The sequence below is a fragment of the Leucopleurus acutus genome (assembly GCF_964270905.1).
Source record: "Leucopleurus acutus genome assembly, chromosome: 1".
Taxonomy (NCBI): domain Eukaryota; kingdom Metazoa; phylum Chordata; class Mammalia; order Artiodactyla; family Delphinidae; genus Leucopleurus; species Leucopleurus acutus.
In genome coordinates, this window is record NC_139142.1 from 45,961,486 (window position 1) to 45,981,862 (window position 20,377).

At 38.5% G+C, this 20,377-nt stretch overlaps 1 protein-coding gene across 1 annotated transcript; it reads left to right on the forward strand.

The window, feature by feature from the left end:
• The first annotated feature begins 349 nt into the window (after positions 1 to 349).
• On the forward strand, positions 350 to 18,870 carry CNIH1 (cornichon family member 1). The gene is made up of 5 exons (XM_082847933.1): positions 350 to 456; positions 5,584 to 5,652; positions 9,808 to 9,920; positions 11,004 to 11,147; positions 14,655 to 18,870. The coding sequence occupies exons 1-5, from the start codon at positions 376 to 378 to the stop codon at positions 14,680 to 14,682; spliced, it is 435 nt and encodes a 144-aa protein (XP_082704059.1). The 5' UTR covers positions 350 to 375; the 3' UTR covers positions 14,683 to 18,870.
• The last annotated feature ends 1,507 nt before the right edge of the window (positions 18,871 to 20,377 follow it).

The following is a 20,377-nucleotide window of genomic DNA, read 5'->3' on the forward strand; positions in this document are numbered from 1 at the left end:
ATTTCCAGCACTATACTAACTTCTTTCCGTGCTAGTACTATTTTACTCACCTTTGTATCTCAAAGGAGAAGCACAAAAACCTGGAACATACTGGCACTCAGTCAATGAATATTTGTTCAAAGAATAAAGGAGCGAAGTAGGCAAGATAAATTAATCCTCTATGCAGACAATACAAGTGCATGGCGGACTCCGGCCACCGGAGGGCGCCTTGCACCCGGACTGGTGCGCAGGCGTGCTGGGAGGGCTGGCGCCCCCGCGGCGGCAGCGGCGGCGGTGTGGGTTGTGGTCGCGGGAAGTGAATGGTTTTACCCAGAGGGCCCTGCGCCGCCTTTCTCCGCTGGCACCGGCGCTGCTCCCTGCTCCTCCTCCCCGGCCATGGCGTTCACGTTCGCGGCCTTCTGCTACATGCTGGCGCTGCTGCTCACCGCCGCACTCATCTTCTTCGCCATTTGGCATGTGAGTAGCCGGGGCCTGGGATAGAAGGGCGAGGTGGCGGCGCAGCCTCTTTTCGCCCCGGGCCCGTGGTCTAGGCGGCCACGGCCCTCGGAGGTCCGCACGCCCGGGAATGGGGCCAGGCCGGGGCGGTGCCGGCCGCGCGGCCAGGGCCCTGCACGCCCTCGGTCCGCGAACCGGGGGCTGCAGGTCCAGGAGGAGCCGAGGCGTCCGGCGGCTGGCTGGCTGCGCCCGCTGTGTCCCGGCGCAGGCCGCGCGCGCTGCTACTCCTTCCTCGCCGGGTGGGGCGGCCGCGGTCCTAGCGGGCCCTGCGGGACAGCGCTTCGCTGGCCGGCGCCGCATCCCCGCGTTCCCTCGTCCCTCGGGAGGATGTCAAGGGCGCAGAGGGGCGTGCTACGTGCTGAGCCGGAATGAAGTTTGCCGAAATATTATTTAATGCAGATTGCCTTTGTTTTCTGGTGTCCACAGGAGTGTGGCCCAAATGAGGTAGTTATAACCTACTTGAGATAAATTTCCAGCTGTACTTTTCAGGCACTTGTTGGGTGCTCTTCAGGTAGAATCACCGGCCCCACCCCCCGCCCCCTGCATTGTCTCCTGGTGAACTTTGATGCCGGTTGAATTGATTACTTTGTTGACCGTTATCTCCGAACTTTCCCCCTAAATCATACTTTGACCGACAGGTTTCTCGAGAGACTTCTAGCCACCTCTGTGTTCAGAGTAGCTTGATTTAGTAGAGGTGGTTTTAATTCGATTTTGAAAATGCTCAGAAACCTTACGCTTCTCTAGGATAATTTTTTTTTTTCTCTTTTACTCACATCATGTTGCAGGACAGAAGCACATCCTTACTGGCCTCTGTAAGGAACAAGTTAAGTTCCCTGTGAAATACAAGAGATTTTAAAGGATTCCTGTTTCTCTAACACAAAATTAGAAGCAGCCTTTTGGACATCAGCATTCATTAAAAATTTATCTTATTTTTGCTCTGCCCTCCATATTCTAGTACCTTCTGGAATATTGGTCTTAGTTTGAATGATTGGGTATGTTCACTCTCATGTAAATTTTCAGTCAGGTTTCATCATGCCCATAGCAGGGATTTGTTGTGGAACATACAGAGGCAGAGTGATTTACGTGGTAGCAGTGTCTTGTGGAAAAAAAAAAACAAAAACTCAAATCCATTCCCTTTTGCTAAGGAGTGTAATTACATTTATAATTATTTGAAACCCAACTGCTTGTGTAGTGGGGGAATGCTTATGTAGGCTGCTCCCTCAGAATGCTTTGTCAGTAGGAACCCATAACTTGAAGAGCATCTTGGGCTCTTCTTTGGTGGAATAAAGACAATAAGTAAAGATAATTTGGGATGCAAACTAACTCTGCCTTAGTAAGCCTCTGATGAAACTGAAATGTGTGGTTCCCTGCCATTTGTAGATGAGGATTTAATCACTTCCTGCTTGATGGGCACTCTGTTTTCCGAGCTGATGAGGATTCTTAGAAGAGAGCTGTGAATGGCTTACATTTTGAACTAGATTGTGTTTTGCTAAGAAATCCTGAACTGCACTTTAAAGAAAAAAATGGGTAATTTAAATCAATATGTATTTGGGTAATTTAAATGAATATGTGTTTGGGTGAAGTAGATGATTTTAAGTCCTGTTACAGAATTAAAAATTTGTTTGTACTCCACAGATTAGTGGAGAGCTTATACCCTTAGGGATTTCTAGTAGTTCAGAGGATTGTGCATCCTTTGGGAAAAAAATAGAAAATTCTAAATAAAGATATAGTTTTAATTTTTCTGTTAACTATGTAACCTTCAGTTTCTTTTTTTTTAACTTTTCTTTTTTTATTTTTAATTTTTTAAAAATAATTTATTTTTGGCTGCATTGGGTCTTCGTTGCTGCACGCAGGCTTTCTCTAGTTGCAGCGAGCGGGGGCTACTCTCTGTTGTGGTGCGCAGGCTTCTCATTACGGTGGCTTCTCTTGTTGCAGAGCATGGGTTCTAGGCACGGGGGCTCAGTAGTCATGGAGCACAGGCTTAGTTGCTCTGCAACATCTGGGATATTCCCAGACCAGGGCTTGAACCTGTGTCTCCTGCATTAGGCAGGTGGATTCTTAACCACTGCCCCACCAGGGAGGTCCCCAGTTTATTTTCTTAGGTCATTTTAAGTATCTGTCAGAAGACGCATCTGGAAATTTCAAGTATAAATTCAGAAAATCCAGTTTATGTTAATTGTTGTACGGAGGATTTTTTTATGCTGATGGTTACGTCTGTCAGTTTAGTCCTAAATCATGTGATTGATGCTTTTTGGAGAATAGAGTTGGGAGCATAGCTTTGTTTGAAAGCTAAAAATGCAGAAGTCATTCCGCAAAGATGTGCATCGAATTTGAAGGTATCCTGAATTGTGTAGTTTGCTATCTTTAGGGATTTTTGTTTGTTTGTTTGTTTTGTTTTTGTACTTTTTTGGAAAACTTTGTGAATGTCCTTGTCCAGACCCACAGTCACAGAAGATTTGAAAACCACTAGTTTAAGAATCTTTTCAGAAGAGTTTTGACAACTCTAGCTTATAGCACTCAAACAGAAACCCATTCAGTAACATACGCATTAAAAGATCCTTTGAAATCACCTGAAGAAACCGTGCGGTGGGAAAAAAGTTAAAGCACAAGTTTCGTACTCTGCTAGTAAATTGGATCTTGTTATAGGGAAGTAATTGTATTTGCGATCACAGTCCTTGTCTTAAATGTTATTACTAAAATGCATTGGGAATATATCACAGCTAATGTCAGGTAATTGACTGATTATATCCATAAATAATCAGAAATTAGTATCTTCTATTTGTACATTTATATTTTTAACATTTATATGTGTTAGGGGTCATTAGCAAAGGAAAATGCCTTTTGGCGAGTTCTGTACTTTTTTTTTAAGCATAGGACTAGTTTTTCCTTTTTCCCCCCTTTCATTCAGTAAGTATTTGTTTTTAATATTTATTTGGCTGCATCAGGTCTTAGTTGCAGCAGGCGGGATCTTGGTTTCGGCTTGCGGGGTCTTTCGTTGAAGCGTGCAGGCTCAGTAGTTGTGGCACATGGGCTCCAGAGCATGCAGGCTCAGTAGTTGAAGCCCAGGGCACATGGGATCTTAGTTCTCTGACCAGAGATCGAACCCGTATCCCCTGCATTGGAAGGCGGATTCTTAACCACTGGACCACCGGGGTAGTCCCATTCAGTAAATATTGATTGAACACTTATATAGGTGCCAGGCACTATTTTAAGCCCTGCGACATAGCAGTGAACACAGCAAAAATCTTTGCTCTCATGGAGCTTACATTTTAATGTTTAATTATTTTCCTTTTATTTCTACTTTCATTAAAATTTTTGTTAGTCCAGGTTGGTAATTTTATAAAATTCTAGAAATTAAAAAACTCATCTTTTTATGAAGCTAACAATTTTAACAGGGTAAGCCAGTATATTAAAAGCTAGAAATATATGACTTCAGTGATTACTGGTAATATTGAGTAGCACTGTCTCACATATAAAAATACTAGTCCTAGCCCACCAGAGCAAGGGCAGATTAAATTCTTTGTCCCCTGGGCGACTGGTGGCAGCAACTAAAATAGCTCCCCCATAAATTTGGGGCCTTTGGCTTCTTACTTTGACACAAAGTGGTGTGTCACCCCTATTTGATTTTTAGTGCATTTTGACTTTGAAGTTCTGTGTTCAGTGACCTTAAATGTTAAAGCCACATTTCTTCTCAGAGTGTGGACAGAAACATTCTTGATTCTTGCTGTTTTTTTTAATGGTATGATATAAAATTTTTATTTATTTACTTATATTAAAGTATAGTTGATTTACTCTTGCCATGCATTTTATTTGTTTATTATTTATTGGCCACGCCACACGGCATGTGGGATCTTAGTTCTCCGACCAGGGATGGAACTGTGTCCCCTGCAGTGGAAGCATGGAGTCTTAACCCCTGGACCGCCAGGAAAGTCCTTGCAATGCATTTTAAGTGGATGAGATCTTTCTTCCCTTATCATATTTATAACTGTTTCACTCATCACACCATGAGAAGCTGGACTTACCTGGGCTTTACCCTTCTTCAGTCTTTAGTTTGGTGATCAAACGAAAGGACCTGCATGTGGTAGGAATATACAGAGGACATGAAAGGAGGTCAGATTGATCATTTTTGCAGTGCCCTTAAACAGGCCTGCTCTTGCCTATGTGGTGCCTTAAGGTGAATTAGAATAAGATGCCTCTTGAGGCAGAGGATTAGAAAAGTCCTCCCTCCTGAATAGCTCCTGGTGCAGAGCCCATGCCAGGGTGCTTGGCAGCAGAAGCGTGCGTGGCATTGTGCCCTCACCTGGCCTTTTGTTCTGTGCAGAAACTGCAGTACTGTATGTGGTGGTCCTGGCTGTGAAGTTTAATATTCTCTTAGTGTTCCTCTATTCTGAGGCTATTTCTTGAATTTCCAAATCGAAGCAGGACCATTAAATGTATGTGTTTAGGTACAAATGGGAACAAATTGAAGCATACAAGTCCATTTCTAGTGTCCCGCTGAACACTGTGACAAGGGAGGGACATGCACAGATGATTAAAAACACTTCACCCTGAGGGGCACACAGTCTAGTGGGGGGACACAAACCTGAACTTAAATCCTCTCCTCCAGTATGAGAAATGCCAGCCTGATAACGTTATAAAGCCTTGTTCTATGTGGAGATTAGACAGGCGTGCAATTATTTCTGCCCAAGGGGTTTAGGGAGACCTACAGGGAGGAGTTGACATAGGAAGAATGTTTGTTTAGGATAAAGAGGAGCTTCTGTAAATAGTTATGGCTGGGGGAGAGACTATTTCAAGCAGAGAAAATAACTTCAGTGGAGGCAGTGAAAAAATTGAAAATTGAAGGTATTTATCACAGTGATATCAGATCATTTTAATGATAACAACATACAAGTGTTTTCAGTTCTTTGAATGTGATTCTAGTTATTTATTAATTACCATATATTGAGCTTACTGTAAACTGGTACATATAAAAGTTGCTACACCTGTGCTTTTGTCCTATTAACTTTATTCAGTTATAGTTTGATGGGGCAGGTTTATTGCTGCTTTTTATTAAAGTGAGAGATCCTAACTATTTTATTTTTATTTTAGATTATAGCATTTGATGAGCTGAAGACTGATTACAAGAATCCTATAGACCAGTGTAATACCCTGAATCCTGTAAGTTATAATATAGGCTATTTCTCTAGATTTTTAAACTGTTTTTGCTTTTAACTTGATATAATTTGAAAATGGCCAATATTCTCAGTAGCATGATAAATTTGTACTTTTTGAAGTAGGCAGAATTTTAAAAAATATTCTTTTTCCTGTCCTGCTTGACTATTCTATTATTAATCTGCTGGTGATCTTGTCAGCTGTCATACTAACATTCTTCCAATCTGCTTTTTACATTGTCGGCCAAAGACAGTTGAAAAGGTCAAAAAGATTAAAAGAGTCAAAATTGCATTAAAGGTGTGTACTGCTTTTTAGTTTAATGTTTTAATGCTACATTCATTTCATGGGGAGGGTTAGGGCATTTGTATTTGTAAACTGTTCTGTTCAGTGTGCTTGTTCATATGCCTGTTGAGGTTTATGATTTCATGAAATTTCATATTTTATGCAAATGTTTGCTTGCTGGCCCAGTCAAGTAGGGAAAGCTGTTAAATGCTCATGCATTTAAAAAAATGTTATAGCCATAGGCACTTCGATATTAAATTATTAGGTGCAGTGTTTGAAAGTTGGTTAACATGAAATGACTTTAATAGGTGAGATTATTCTTTTGTGGTAACTTACTCTGAGGTAATCTGTAGGTGGAGTCTGTAGTACCATATCTATTTTTATCTTTGGTTTTGTCTATTCTGGAATTTATTTATTCTTTCAGCAGCTATTTATTCAGAGCCTTTTAGGTGGATAGCTCTGTTCTTAGGCTCTGGAATTTTGCAGTAAGGCTTACCTTTGGATTCATGCTATCAGAATTTTGTGGATAACAATTTGTATACAAATGTCTACATAGTTATTTCTAGTATATATCCACTCTAAGTTTCTAAAGCAGACCTGTCTAACACTAAGTTCTGAGCTCTTCTGGATTTAGTTATAATGTGGCCCCATTGTGCTTAGGGGTTTTATATATATATTTGACTTCATTTAGTTTACAGGAAGATTCTCCTTTAGCCTGTAGGTTTGATTTTTGCCTAACTGGTCAGAAACTGAAAGGTTTTTTGTAAGAAAGCAGTGGGTATGTCTTCAGGAAATAGAATGTAATAATTCATCTTTAAACATTACTTAATGAAGATGAAAACATGTATAGACTTTAGCTGTGTAAAATTGTAAAGCCCTAGCATGCTAGAGGGATTTTATTTAGAAAGGGTCTATAAAGTTGGTTTGCTACTTTTATCATTGTTTCCTAGATAAATAGCCATGATGGAATAGATTCCTGGTTTGTCTTTAAAGAACTGCTACAGTAAGACTTGATGTAGGTACAATTAAAAGTATTAACTTGCTGTTTCTCTACTCTTACGAAGCAAAATGTGAGCTGAATCGGCTTTTTCACTGGGGAGTAATAATGTTCATTGTAAAACATCTTAACTTACTGTTTAAACTAATTGTTACCAAGAAATTAAGAAACTGAAATTTCTCCTTTTGATGGCTATGTATTAATAGTATTCTATCTTCTTTGGCTTTTCATTACTTCAAATAACCAAATGATGATGAAGATGATAATAGCTGAAATCAGATGAGGGCTTTCCTGGGTGCCAGGCTCTGTGCTAAGCATCTTTACCTGGGTTTTTTCATTCAGTTTTCATGACAATCCTAAGAGGTGAGTATATTATACTCATGAATAGGAGAGTAAACTGAGGCTTAGTGAGGTTTAGGCACTTTGCCCAGGGTCACACAGCTAACATAGAGTCAGAATTCAAACCCAGACAGCCTGACTTTTTTAGGTTTAGATTCTTGTATTTTCCTAATTTACCATAAACTTAAGAGGGACTAATTTCATTTTAAAATATAGAGTGTGATTTTTGGCTTTTTTTTAATGGAAAGAAATTCTCACTTTGTGCTTGGGACATCCTAATGCTGCAGTGGATTGGAAGGAAGTTTCTACACCAGCACAAGCTGTGTTTTGGATAGGGTGCCGATAATTGGCTTAATAGCAGTGCATCTGACAGTTTTCCCTATTGAAAATTTGTTTTGACAATTCTGCCAAAGTATGGGGGAAGACAAATACCATTATATTTAAAAATGTGAACCTTAACTACAGAATATTATGATTTGCATGTTTAAGTACTATCATTTCAGCCATATTTGCATGTGGTGTTTATGGATACTAGTTTTTGTGTAAATGTGGGTTCCTAAATGGAATCATTTTGTGCCACTAATGGGGAAATTTCGTCATTAGAGAATGATTGAAGAGGACTGGTCTTCATGAGAGATGCATAGTAAAAGTATCTGGACTGTTTTGAGGAGAAGGGAGGGAGTGTGGCATTTGTTTCATATTAAAACTGGTAGAGGGCTTCCCTGGTGGCGCAGTGGTTGGGAGTCCGCCTGCCGATGCAGGGGACGCGGGTTCCTGCCCCGGTCCGGGAAGATCCCACATGCCGTGGAGCGGCTGGGCCCGCGCGTCCGGAGCCTGTGCTCTGCAACGGGAGAGGCCACGGCAGTGAGGGGCCCCCGTACCGCAAAAACAAAACAAAACAAGACAAAACAAAAGACTGGTAGAGTTGCAGATTATCTTTATTATCACTCTTATTAAAGAATATTGTTTAAGAGCAGTAGGGATCATGCTTTCAAAATCATTTTCTCCCCATACCCTAGTCTGGAAAACTTGGATGATGATTTGTATTGTTAGATCACTTGGTTTTAGAGGGCCAAAATAGGCTCATTATATTTTAAAGAAAACTCTTGTAATTTAAACTAGTATTATAAACAGCAGCTTTAGTGGAACTCCTAATAAAACGTAGTATATATTTTTCTTGGTTTGTCCTGCTTGTAGTCTTTGTGTTCCAAAGATTTTCCTATGGATATTTTCTTGCAGATGTTTAACTTTGATCTTAATTAAATGCTGACTTAATGGTCCATGTTATTTACATGTTTATATATATGTGCAGAGTTTATCTTGTTATTATATTACTTAAATTTGTAGAAAATATCTGGTTAGTGGTATAGATTAATTGGTTTTACTGGAATTTTATTTAAAATAGTATTAATTAAAAACTTTGCTTTACAGCTTTGAATGGGAAAAGTAATTTGGGAGTACTAGAAAATGGACTTGAATAAGTAATATATTATTTCTACAGCTATAGTTTCCCCTCAGGAAAGATCTGATGGGACAGTGCAGCACATTTGAGAAACTGGCTTTGCAGCTGTGACTTGTAGGAAGCTCTTTGGCTGAAACTTGAAATGAAAGGTTTTGGTATTTATGTTTAACAGAGTCATTAGGCTGAAATCTGTAGGATGAGAAAGATAATTTAAAGTAAAGCATGAACTCTTGGTCATTTTATAAAAAGCATTTTGCTTGAACTAATTTTTCCTCACTTAATACTACCTGCTACCAAAAGATGCATTTTGAGTTCTGAGCTCCTACTGGTCGGCTGTGTTTGTAGCCCTTCATTGGAGAAAGCAGGCTGAAAGAAATAGGAAGGCCTTGTAGGAATGGGAGCTCAGGAACCAGGAGAATTCCAATTTCATGGTTCAGATCTTAGTCTTTTCCCTCCTACATTGCAGAAAGCACATCGTTTGCATCTGTGCGTATTAATGTTCTTTCCCCCCGACTGTGCTGAGATTATTGGCTGTTGGCTTTCCATTGAAAAATTACTTTTGTGGTAATGTGATGTGGTTTGCTAAATATTGTATATGTAACATCCCTGGTTTCTGTTTAAAGGCTTAAAAACACTAATGTGTAAACTTCTAAAGGGGAGTTTTGTTTTTGTGGATTTTTTTATATCATGTTGCATGTGATCAGATATTTCATTTTTGTATTTTCATCATTCTTGAATGGTGGAAAGAAAAAATATTCTGAGTGATTAGCAAATAACTGTGTTTGAACAATCTGGGTGGTAACTTTGTATAATTTAACCTGTGGCTCTAAAAGTTTGGGTTTTAAATTTTAAGTTATATCTTATTCTTTTAGTGCAAGCTATATCCTCTGGTCAGTTGGCATATAATCCTGCTTTTGTTCAAAAGCTTAATATGGAAATAAAACTCAGTAGCATCTTTCATTTCTGATTCTAGGAAAACAGTGATTTTTCATTATTGAAACTTAGTTGCCACCTGCTTTCCAAATTAGCAGTTGATTTAATGCCAAGGCATTTTGATAACTGGCTTGTGTTTTTCTTCCAGCTTGTCCTTCCAGAGTACCTCATCCATGCTTTCTTCTGTGTCATGTTTCTTTGTGCAGCAGAGTGGCTTACACTGGGTCTCAATATGCCCCTCTTGGCATATCATATTTGGAGGTAATATTTAGATACACTTCTAATACTTTTCCTAATTAAATTTTAATTATACTATGGTTGATATGGTTATCTTACATGCTAGTCACCTAAACGAAATTAGTTAGCATTTATTTTTAAAACCACATGGATGCACAAATAACTGTGTTAATACCTCTTATGGAGCTTATGTTATTATTCTTTAAAGGGTTTTTTTTTAAAGTGAGGTATAACTTACATACGATAATGTGTGCACGTCTAAAGTGTACAGCTCAGTGGATTTTTACATATGGATACACTGGTGAAACCACCACCCAGATCAAGATATACAGCACTTCCAGCCCCCAGAAGAGTCCCTTGTGTCCCATTCCAATCAGTTAGCCCTGTACTTTCATAGGAGAACCAGTGATCTCTTGCAGCTTAGATTAGTTTTGTCCATCTTTGAACTTCATATAAATCAGATTGTACAGTGTGTGTCTAACTTCTTTCTCCATGTTTACTTTATGACTTTAAATTTGGTTATTTATAAAAGATTCATATTTCATAACTTCTAAATGTTATATCTGATCTATATAGCATTAGAGTGTTTTGTTGTAGATAGGCATGTCAAAATCTCATTGCCCTTGATTTTAGGAAATACATATGGAAGAAGTATTTAGGAGTAAAGTGGTTTCACATCTGTAACTGGCTCTGAAATGGCTCAGAAAAAAATGTATGTGTATTTAGAGAGAGAACAGAAAAGAGAAGGACAAAGCTGTGTGGTAAATGTGAACATTTGGCATATCTTGGTGAAGTGTTCTTTATGTTAAAATAAAAAGTTGAAAGAAAAAATTGTATTTCCTTTTTACAGTTATTCTTAATCTTCTTGGATTTCTGAAAGTGTAGAGGAGACCAGATATGACTTGTTTAACCACCTTGTTCTCTGTAGGGGCTCCAGTTTTAAAATTAAGATGATAAAAGGAAAGAACTCCACCTAGAACTAAAAGTATGCTTCCCAATGTGGACCACCTCTCATTGTAACAAATATTATTTGAGAAGAAGAATGCTCCTTTCCATCCTGAAGGTTAGCTTCCATTCTGAGTGGCTAATCAACTGTGTTTATTACAGGTATATGAGTAGACCAGTGATGAGTGGACCAGGACTCTATGACCCTACAACCATCATGAATGCAGATATTCTAGCATATTGTCAGAAAGAAGGATGGTGCAAATTAGCTTTTTATCTTCTAGCATTTTTTTACTACCTATATGGGTAAGTTTAAAAAAAAAAAACGAAAATATGATTTCACTTTGCTGCCGGAAGCATTTGCAGGCATTATGGTCTGAACACCTTAAAATCCACTTGAAGAATAACTCATGTCTTGAACGGTGGTACTGAAAACGGCACAGTGCACACCAGCAAATTCACACACATTGAATAAACTGGTACTTGTCAAGGCAGCCAACTGATGTGCAGTCAGAGGCAGAAAGTTGGGTCAGGGATGCTGCTTCCAAAGTCTCAGACAGTCAGTGAAGGACAGTCCTCATTCTCCATGGCAGAGCAATAGGATATGGCTGTGTGCGTTTGCAAAAAAGTTTCTGCTTGGCTTCAGTGTCTGTCTCAAGATTATGTTTAATTTTTTCTTTATCATTCTTCATAAACTGTATGCTCTACCCTTTATTTTCTGGTTTGCATGATCCGAATGGGATGGAGGAAAGAAAAGTTCTATCATATAGGATGCTGCCGTTATTTATTTTTTTAATTATTTATTTATTTTTTGGCTGCATCGGGTCTTAGTTGTGGCACACAGGATCTTCGTTATGGCACGTGGGCTTCTCTCTAGCTGTGGTGCGTGGGCTCCAAAGTGCAAGGGCTCTGTAGTTTGTGGCAAGCGGGCTCTCTATTTGAGGCACGCAGGCTTAGTAGTTGTGGCGCGCGGGCTTAGTTGCCCCAAGGCATGTGGGATCTTAGTTCTCCCACCAGGGATTGAACCCGCATCCCCTGCATTGGAAGGCAGATTCTTAACCACTGGACCACCAGGGAAGTCCCGATGCTACAGTTATTGATTTTCCTCCCTTTATACAGTGATGGACTCATATCATCATTCCTCTAGGTCAGGGTTTCTTGACCTTGGCACTGTGATATTTTGGGCAGGATAAATCTTTGTTGTGAGGAGCTGTCCTGTGCATTGTAGGATGTTTAGCAGCATCCCTGGCCTCTGCCCACTAGATGCCAGTAGCTTCCCCCTGCCCCAGTCATAATAACCAGAAATGTCTCTCGATGTTTGCCAGATGCCCTCTGTGGGGCAAAATCAGCCCTGGTTGAGAGGCACTGTTCTAGGTGTACTGTAGGTGGAGGAAAACGGCTGCTTATTAAAACTGGAAATGGACACGGGCGAGTGTGGAGTTATAATTTTTCTTTAAGCTTTATAAATACATTTTTCCCATTTTTTATTGATAAATATTCAACTGGAGAGGAATTTCTACCTGATTGTCAAAATATGAATAAAATTAGTTTTATTAGATGAAATTTTGGCAGTAATTAAGTTTCTCTTCCCTCTCCTTTTTGTTACTTGAAAACTTGCTTATTTCTTGTTTACATCATACTAGTTTCCATTATGGAAAAGGGTGAAGTGCTAGACTTAAATTTATGGAAAATGTATTTTTATGATTTTAGATGTTATATTTGTGAAAATGAGTGTCCGTTAGTACACCTAGAGACGTTCATACCTGAAACAAAGATAGTGAAAAAGTTCTGAAAAGTGAAATTCCATGTATCCTTTTAATTTCTGTTAATTTTCAGTTTTTAGTTTCTATAATAAGTGTCTGGAACAGTGCTGGCATATAGTAGGCACTTAAAACATATTTGTTGAAAGAAGGAAAATAAATGAATGCTTGAATAAATGATAAAATTGGAGATGTAGAGTTGTGGGAAAATGTTCACCAGGATATGGTGGCACTACATCATTCATTTGTTTTAAATTGTCTGTCAACAGACATGCATACACACACGAATCCAGGCGGGAGGCCCAGCCAACACAGTGCCTTGATTGAGGAGAAAGAGAAGGGCAGACACCCAGTCTGGGGGTCATATCAGCCACGAGCCCCCATAAGAGCAGCAAACTAAGTCCCAGGCCTATCGATGGAGTAGGGTATCACCCCCACCTGAAAGGCCTTTCTGAGAAGAGCCAGGGACAGCCAGCTGTCGGCAGGAGGAGTATGGAAACAATCACCCAGATTGCGAGAGCCCACAAGTCCACTCTGTCTCCATCATCTGTCCTCAGGCCGAGCACCAAGACCATTGACCCATTGGGCCCCCTCCCAGGCTGTCTGTGAACCTCTGTGAGCCCAGCCCTTACGATGAAGCCCATTGTCTGTCTTTAAAAAGCAATAGTAGGGACTTCCCTGGCAGTCCAGTGGTTAAGCCTGCACTTCCACTGCAGGGAGCACAGGTTTGATCCCTGGTCGGGGAACTAAGATCCCACATGCCAGGCAACGGGGCCAGGAAAAAAAAGCAATAGTAATGGATAAACATCATATTTAATCTGTGGTCCATCCAGACAATGGAATATTATTCAGAGATTAAAAGAAATGATCTATCAAGTCATGAAAATACATGGAAGAAACTTAAATGCATGTTGCTAAGTGAAAGAAGCCAGTCTGAAAAGGCTACAGATTGTCTGATTCCAAATATATGATATTCTGGAAAAGGCAACACTATGGAGACAGTAAAAATATCAGTGGTCACCAGGGGTTAGCAGGGAGAGAGGGATGAATAGACAGAGCACAGATAATTTTTAGGGCAGTGAAACTATTCTGTATGATACTGTAAGGGTGGGTACGTTTGCCAAGCAAATATACGTTTGTCAAAACCTGTAGAATGTACAACAGCCAGTGAACCTTAATGTAAACACTGGACTCTAGTTAATAATGATGTATCAATATTGGTTCAGTTGTAACAAGCATACCACACTAATGTAAGATGCCAGTAATAAGGGAAACTGTGTGTCTGTATGTATGTCTGTGTGCTGGGATTGGGAGGTCCATGAGAGGTCTCTTTACTTGCAGCTCAATTTTTCTGTAAACCTAACACTGCTCTTTTAAAAAGTCTATTAATTAAATAATGATAACAAAAAATAAATAGTCTATCAAGTTTGCTCACCTCCTTGCTTTGTATTTCCGTTTAGACACACATGCTTTTGAACCATGCCTCTCCCACCTTGCCCTTCATGTAGGATCAAATGGTTATTGCTTTTTATTTTGCTTGTTGGTCCCCTTTTCCTTTTTAGCCTTGCTGCTATTGCCTAGAGCCTTTCTCTAATGGGAAAGTTCCTTGATTGATCATTCCTGTCTGTAAAATGGGGATAATGGTACCTACCCTACCTCCTAGGACTTAACAGAAGGCCTGGCATGAAGTGAGCCCTTGGAGATGCTCACTCCTATTCTTAGACATAGCTGTGGAGCAGTGTGCTGTTTGGATTGCTTCTCTAAGCTCTGATCCCTATTAAGCTTTCAGCTGTGCTGTTCTACTTGCTAAAATTGGAAAGGAAATAGGGGACAACTACAGCACATGCACTGAGCCAATCCTACCTTAGGCAAAAGTCCATAAATGCAGATTAAAATCATACTGTGAACTTGTCATTCATCGGTCTTTCCATTTTCTGTGATGGTGTGATATCACAAACTAGTTTGCTATATAAAGCAGACTCAACTTTTTGGTGCTCTTAGTTTTTATAATTAGGAATGTTTGAGTTAATAATAGCCTTTTTCTTCTTTTCAGCATGATCTATGTTTTGGTGAGCTCTTAGAACAACACGAAGAACTGGTCCAGTTAAGTGCATGCAAAAAGCCACCAAATGAAGGGATTCTATCCAGCAAGATCCTGTTTCCAAGAGTAGCCTATGGAATCTGATCAGTTACTTTAAAAAATGACTCCTTATTTTTTAAATGTTTCCACATTTTTTGCTTGTGGAAAGACTGTTTTCATATGTTATACTCGGATAAAGAATTTAAATGGAATTACGTATAAATTAATATAAAATGATACCTCTGGTGTTGACAGGTTTGAACTTGCACTCCTTAAGGAACAGCCATAATCCCTTGAATGACTGCATTAATTATTGACTATCCTTAGTCCATTGGAAGCTTTTGTTTATAGAAGTTGTAGGGCTCATTTTGGTTTTATTGAAATGCCATTTAATTATAAATTAGCTGTAGATATCAGGTGCTTCTGATGAATTGAAAATATATATCTGACCTGTGGAAACTTCATGGGTTTCCTCATCTATCATGTAGGTGATTATATATGGATGCATTAAAAAAATGAGTGGGATTTTTTTCCCTTTGACTTGAAATATTATCCCTGTATATTGCATGAATGAGAGATTTCCCATATTTCCACCAGAGTAATATACTTGCTTTAATTCTTAAGCATAAGTGAACATGAAACAAAAATATATGCTGACTTACTTGTGAAGAATGCATTTAAAGCTATTTTAAATGTGTTTTAATTTGTGAGACATTACTTATTAAGAAATTGGTTATTATACTTAGTGCTCTAATCTGGTGGTAAAGATATTCTTAAAAGAGTTTGCAAGTACTTTCGATTTTCAAAACTGAATGAGAGAGAACATTGTATAACCGTCCTGCTGTTCCTTTAGTGCAATACAATAAAACTCTGAAATTAAGACTTATTTTCAGTGCATTGTTTTAAAGATTACAAATAGCTATTCTTAAACTTGCTTATTCCAAATAAAGACATATCACTGTCAATTTTTTAAAAAGATAGTAGAGTATTACATTGTTTTTTTAATACCATGCTTGGATCTAAAAAGGAAGATTTTTAAATGGTTAAGCACATTACCTTCTTTTGTCATTTGACAAGATTCATAAACACTGATGGCACAGCATCATCATTTTTCTTAAAAACAATTATTGTGAAACTTAAAATGTTTAAAATATTTTTTTCCTTTTTGAAACAGCATATTTTAAGGTAAAATGACTTATAAGTTTGGTTTTTTTGCTGCTGCTTGTAAGGCAGGTAAAATAATTATGGCTTGCATGTTTCCGTAAGCATTCTTGTGCTTTATTTGGGATGAGGAAGTTAAGGCAATTGAAAATAGTCTTAAGTGGTTCAAAGTTTCTTCAAGGATCAAAGAAAGAAAACCGTAGGCAGAAATTCCACATTAATGATCAAGGGAGTTTATGGATGTGTTTGTGGAAGTCTTACTCTAAGTACCCCTTGAATTAGATGCTGTACTGTTTTATTCTCTACTAGTGAAAAAAATGCCTCTCCACCTTTGGGAGAGTGGCTGTTACTGTTTTGAGATTGGGTAATGAGGGTGAATATGTTGAAGAAGAGGATGTAGAACCAGAAGAGTGAGGAGAGTCCAACCATTTCATAATGAGAGACGCTTTAAAGACCTTGTCTTTTGTAGTCTGGAGCACGCTTCGAGGGATCATCAGTTCATGTGGTAAATTCTTTACTGAGCCCTTACCAGGCACTGAAGACTCATGATCTGAGTATAAGCAATAATTCAGAGTCTAATCCACCCAGTTGTACCAGCTTGCACTCATTTTTCTTTCTTGTTCACGAGAACTTTTGATCATGAGAGACTTGGCCAAGTCTTCTGTACTTCACATAGGTTTCCTGGGGCAGTTACTTTTGTATTCCTGTCAAAGCATTTTCATGAGCCCTTGCTGTCTCTCAGCAAACACCACTTTCCTTTATAAATGAACATACCTTTAATAATGTATTCCACAATACTCTCCAGGATTAATGCAAGGTTTACTGGTTGTAATTTGTGGAAGCCACCTTCTCATGCTTCAGAAATTAGATATGTAGTCCTTAGCTGATTCCTCAAAGATGACTGACAATTGAGGTTCACCCATCTCAGTGGTAGATTGTTAGTTCCTAGGCATGTGATTTGGTACCTGGATGCTCTCATAATATCTACTCATCTTTACCTTTTCCAGTGTTTTATGAAATTAAGTCACTTACCAAGAGAAAGCAGAAATATAATATTTGCATTTGACAGTATCCCACTTGTTCTTTCCCTTGCTCTGAGTTTGCTTTGTTCCCCCCATTAATCTGGTTTGGGTGGCCCTAGCCATATTTCTATTTTTCCTGCATGCCCAGCTGAAACGTAGTTAGCCTGGCTTTGTAATCCTTTCCAGCTTTAGTCAGACTGCACCCTGTGTAGCCACAGCTGTTTATTTAGGAATTCTTTTTTCCCTTGTTACAATTACTTTTGCTATTGTGTGATTTATCTTTAAGAGCGTTCCACCTCTCTGAAACCATTAGTGTAACACACTGTGTTTTTTATCTGTATCAGCAACTCCTTGCTGTTGGTACAGATTCTCCTGCAGTAAAAATCTTACGTAACAAATGTAGTCTGTTTAGCAGTTATTCTGCTTGGTAACAATACTATATCATGCCAACATGTCCTATTAGTGTTAAGGAGGTATGGGGTAGAAACTTAACTTGAATGCCTGAATTTGAATTTTATTAATAATGTTTGATGATTTTCACAGTATTTAACTGATAGTACCCACTCCCTATCCCAGGATAGAGGAGAGTTGGGTCACAGGCTGTACATAAACTGCTAATTTGTTTGAAGTTTGAATTACTTTTCATGGGAAGGGGGTAGTGATAGGAAATGACCAGATGATCCACTTTTGAGACATACCAGGTATTACTGAAGCATTTGAGAAGCCTCATGGATTACACCATGAATTGCGAGACCTACCAGTCAAGTTTAGATACCCAGGTAATGGTCTTACACAAAGCAGCAGAGTGCATGGCAGTTTGTAGTATGTGTCTTTTAAAGCCTGTTCAGTATTTTCCAGCTTGAGGACCACTTATGTTAATAGCTCTCATCTTCTCTGCAGATCAACAACATATTTTGAAAATATTTCAGATAATTGCATAGAAAGGAAATGAGATATAGATACACTTTGAAACTAGCAAATTATTTTCCTTGATACAACACTTCTCTTTTCCTCCAATTATATGTATTTATGAACAGTGTTCATGGAATATTATTGCCATAGTACAAAGAATGACTTCTGTGGATTTCTTCTTACACCCTGGAGGAGGGGGGGCTTTCATTTCAGGTATGGCTATAGCATAGCAGCATCAAGCCCATTAAAATAATCTATTTAAAAGTTTTCATCTAAGTTACTTATTTAAAATGTGCATCTCTCAATAATCAGTTGTACAGTATAATTGGAAATCAGAAGTTCTGACAGCCGAAATATTTTAAAACAACACTCTTTTCAAAGGGGAAAGATAGTAATGTCGAATAATTTAAGTTCTTTTGTTCAAACCAGTCATTGATCTGGTCAGACCAGCAGCTAATGAGTCTCTGGCACTAGTATTATAGCTTAGCAGATGGTTCTGAACTAATACTCTGGGGCGATGCTAAGAGAGAAAATGGGGTTCTGTTTCTGGATGTGTTGAATAGCTTTCTTAGAACAATTTTACTTTGATTAAAATTAATGGTTTTAAAGCTAAATGTCTAAAAGGAGTAAACAACTCTGCTGCTTGTTCTGCTTGTTTTTGGAAAATAGTATTAACCACCTGAGGTGATCTGGGGGATTGGAGTGAAGGTTTTACCCTACTTTAGTTTCATTGATGCACATTGTGGAAGATGTAGAGAACATCTTGACATGGAAAAGAATGAGTAAGTTAACGTTCACTGTACAGTGCTTTCCTAAATTTCTTTGGTTATCATGTTCTTATATTCTGGAGAAGAAAAATGTCTTAAATAATAAATTGATGACTAGGTAGATCTTAAAACTACTAAGGGAAACAGAATATAGTTAGCCATCTGTGCTCATGGTTTGTTAGATTTAAAATCTAAGTTAACCTTAATGGTGCTGTCCACCATCCAAAGACCTGTACACCATGTACAGCCCTTACGTCGTCCTGCCTTCTTAGAGCTTGCTTGCTTGATTTTGCTTTTGTATATTTAATAAAAACTGTCTCAAATGTTTCCTTGTGTAGTTTGTGGATAACAGTTGAGTTTGTGTTGATTCTATTTCAGCAACTAACTGGCTTGTGTATGACCAGGATTCTAGCTGGTCTCTCTGTCTCCCCTCCCCCATTGTTTTGAGGGCTGTCCTGCAGATTAACCAGAGAAAATGCTTTTCCAAAAATGTTGGAATCACGTTATTAAACTTAATTGGATAATTATATTTGAGTAGTGACATCCCATGTTTCTTTGTTATGGAGTAATTGATGTTTTTCCTTATACCTAGTATTAAAATAGTTAAGTCAAGCATTTTAAATGCGGAACGCTTAACAAGCACTTGTAGTGGAAATTGAGATGCGTGCACTTTGAAAATTCAGTTGATTATTAAAGGATTTGATTAGTCCATGCCAATACTTATCTTCCATTTTCTTAAGTATTCATGAGTAAGCTGTATGTTTATATTGGGAGAAAGCTAATATAAGATTTGGTAATGTCAATTTCAATGACTGTTTAAAGTTTAATGGAATATTGTGATTTTTAAACTGTATTTGGTTATAATACCAAAATCATGAGGAAGGTCAGTCTATTATTACAGCCTGTACTTTAAAAAAAACAAATAACTTTCTAGCTATAACTTTTGGCATTTATTACCTTGGGTAAGAAATCCCTAGGGATATGCAATTCTCCCACCTTCCTTAATAGTCTTATAAAACCTTAAGTTCTAGAAACACTGTGTATATAAAAGTATTAAAACAGTGATTTTATATTATGGTACATGCTGGCTCTCTGGTCTGAAGTTCCCAAACAGCACCAGTAATTGTTTTATTCTCTAATGAAATTAAAGTAGTCCATCAGAGCAAGAAGAATGACAGAGTAAGACTTTGGGTAATTATATGATTATTTAAAATTAAGGGTTGATGTAGTGAAATTTGCTTTGTCTTGTGTGGAAGTGCCTCTGACTGTTGGTCACGTTTGTGACTACCAGTAGCCAAGAGAGCCATGGCACTCTGCAGCAGTGAAACCACTGAGGTCTCTTAACTTTGACTCACTGTATGATCCTTGTCTACAAATGACTACTTTTGGTAGCTCAACATGGAATTTAAAGACAAAAAGACATGTTCAGTAGCATAGAGTGAAGTGAAGGAGTGAGAGAACTGGAGAGTTAATCTGTAGATAAGTGCTTTTATAAAATAAATGTGGAGGAGGGATTAAATTCATTCTGTGTAGTTCCTAGGGTGAAAAAATGAATGCTGTAAAAACAGAGCAGCTGTCTGAACCAATTGGAAGATTCCAGCAAATGCTGGATAAACACCTGTTGGGATGATCTGGTATTGGGAGGGAGGTGACGAGGTGATTCAAAGGATCCCTCACAATTCTGTATGTCTATGAAGTAGAGAAAACAGTGGGAGAAATTTTCAGAGGAATAGAGGGTAAGAGTTATTTAAATAATTTTAGCATGGCTACTCATACCAATTTTCATATGTATTACTATGTCATATGCTACCCAGTAGTTACTGATGATATGAGG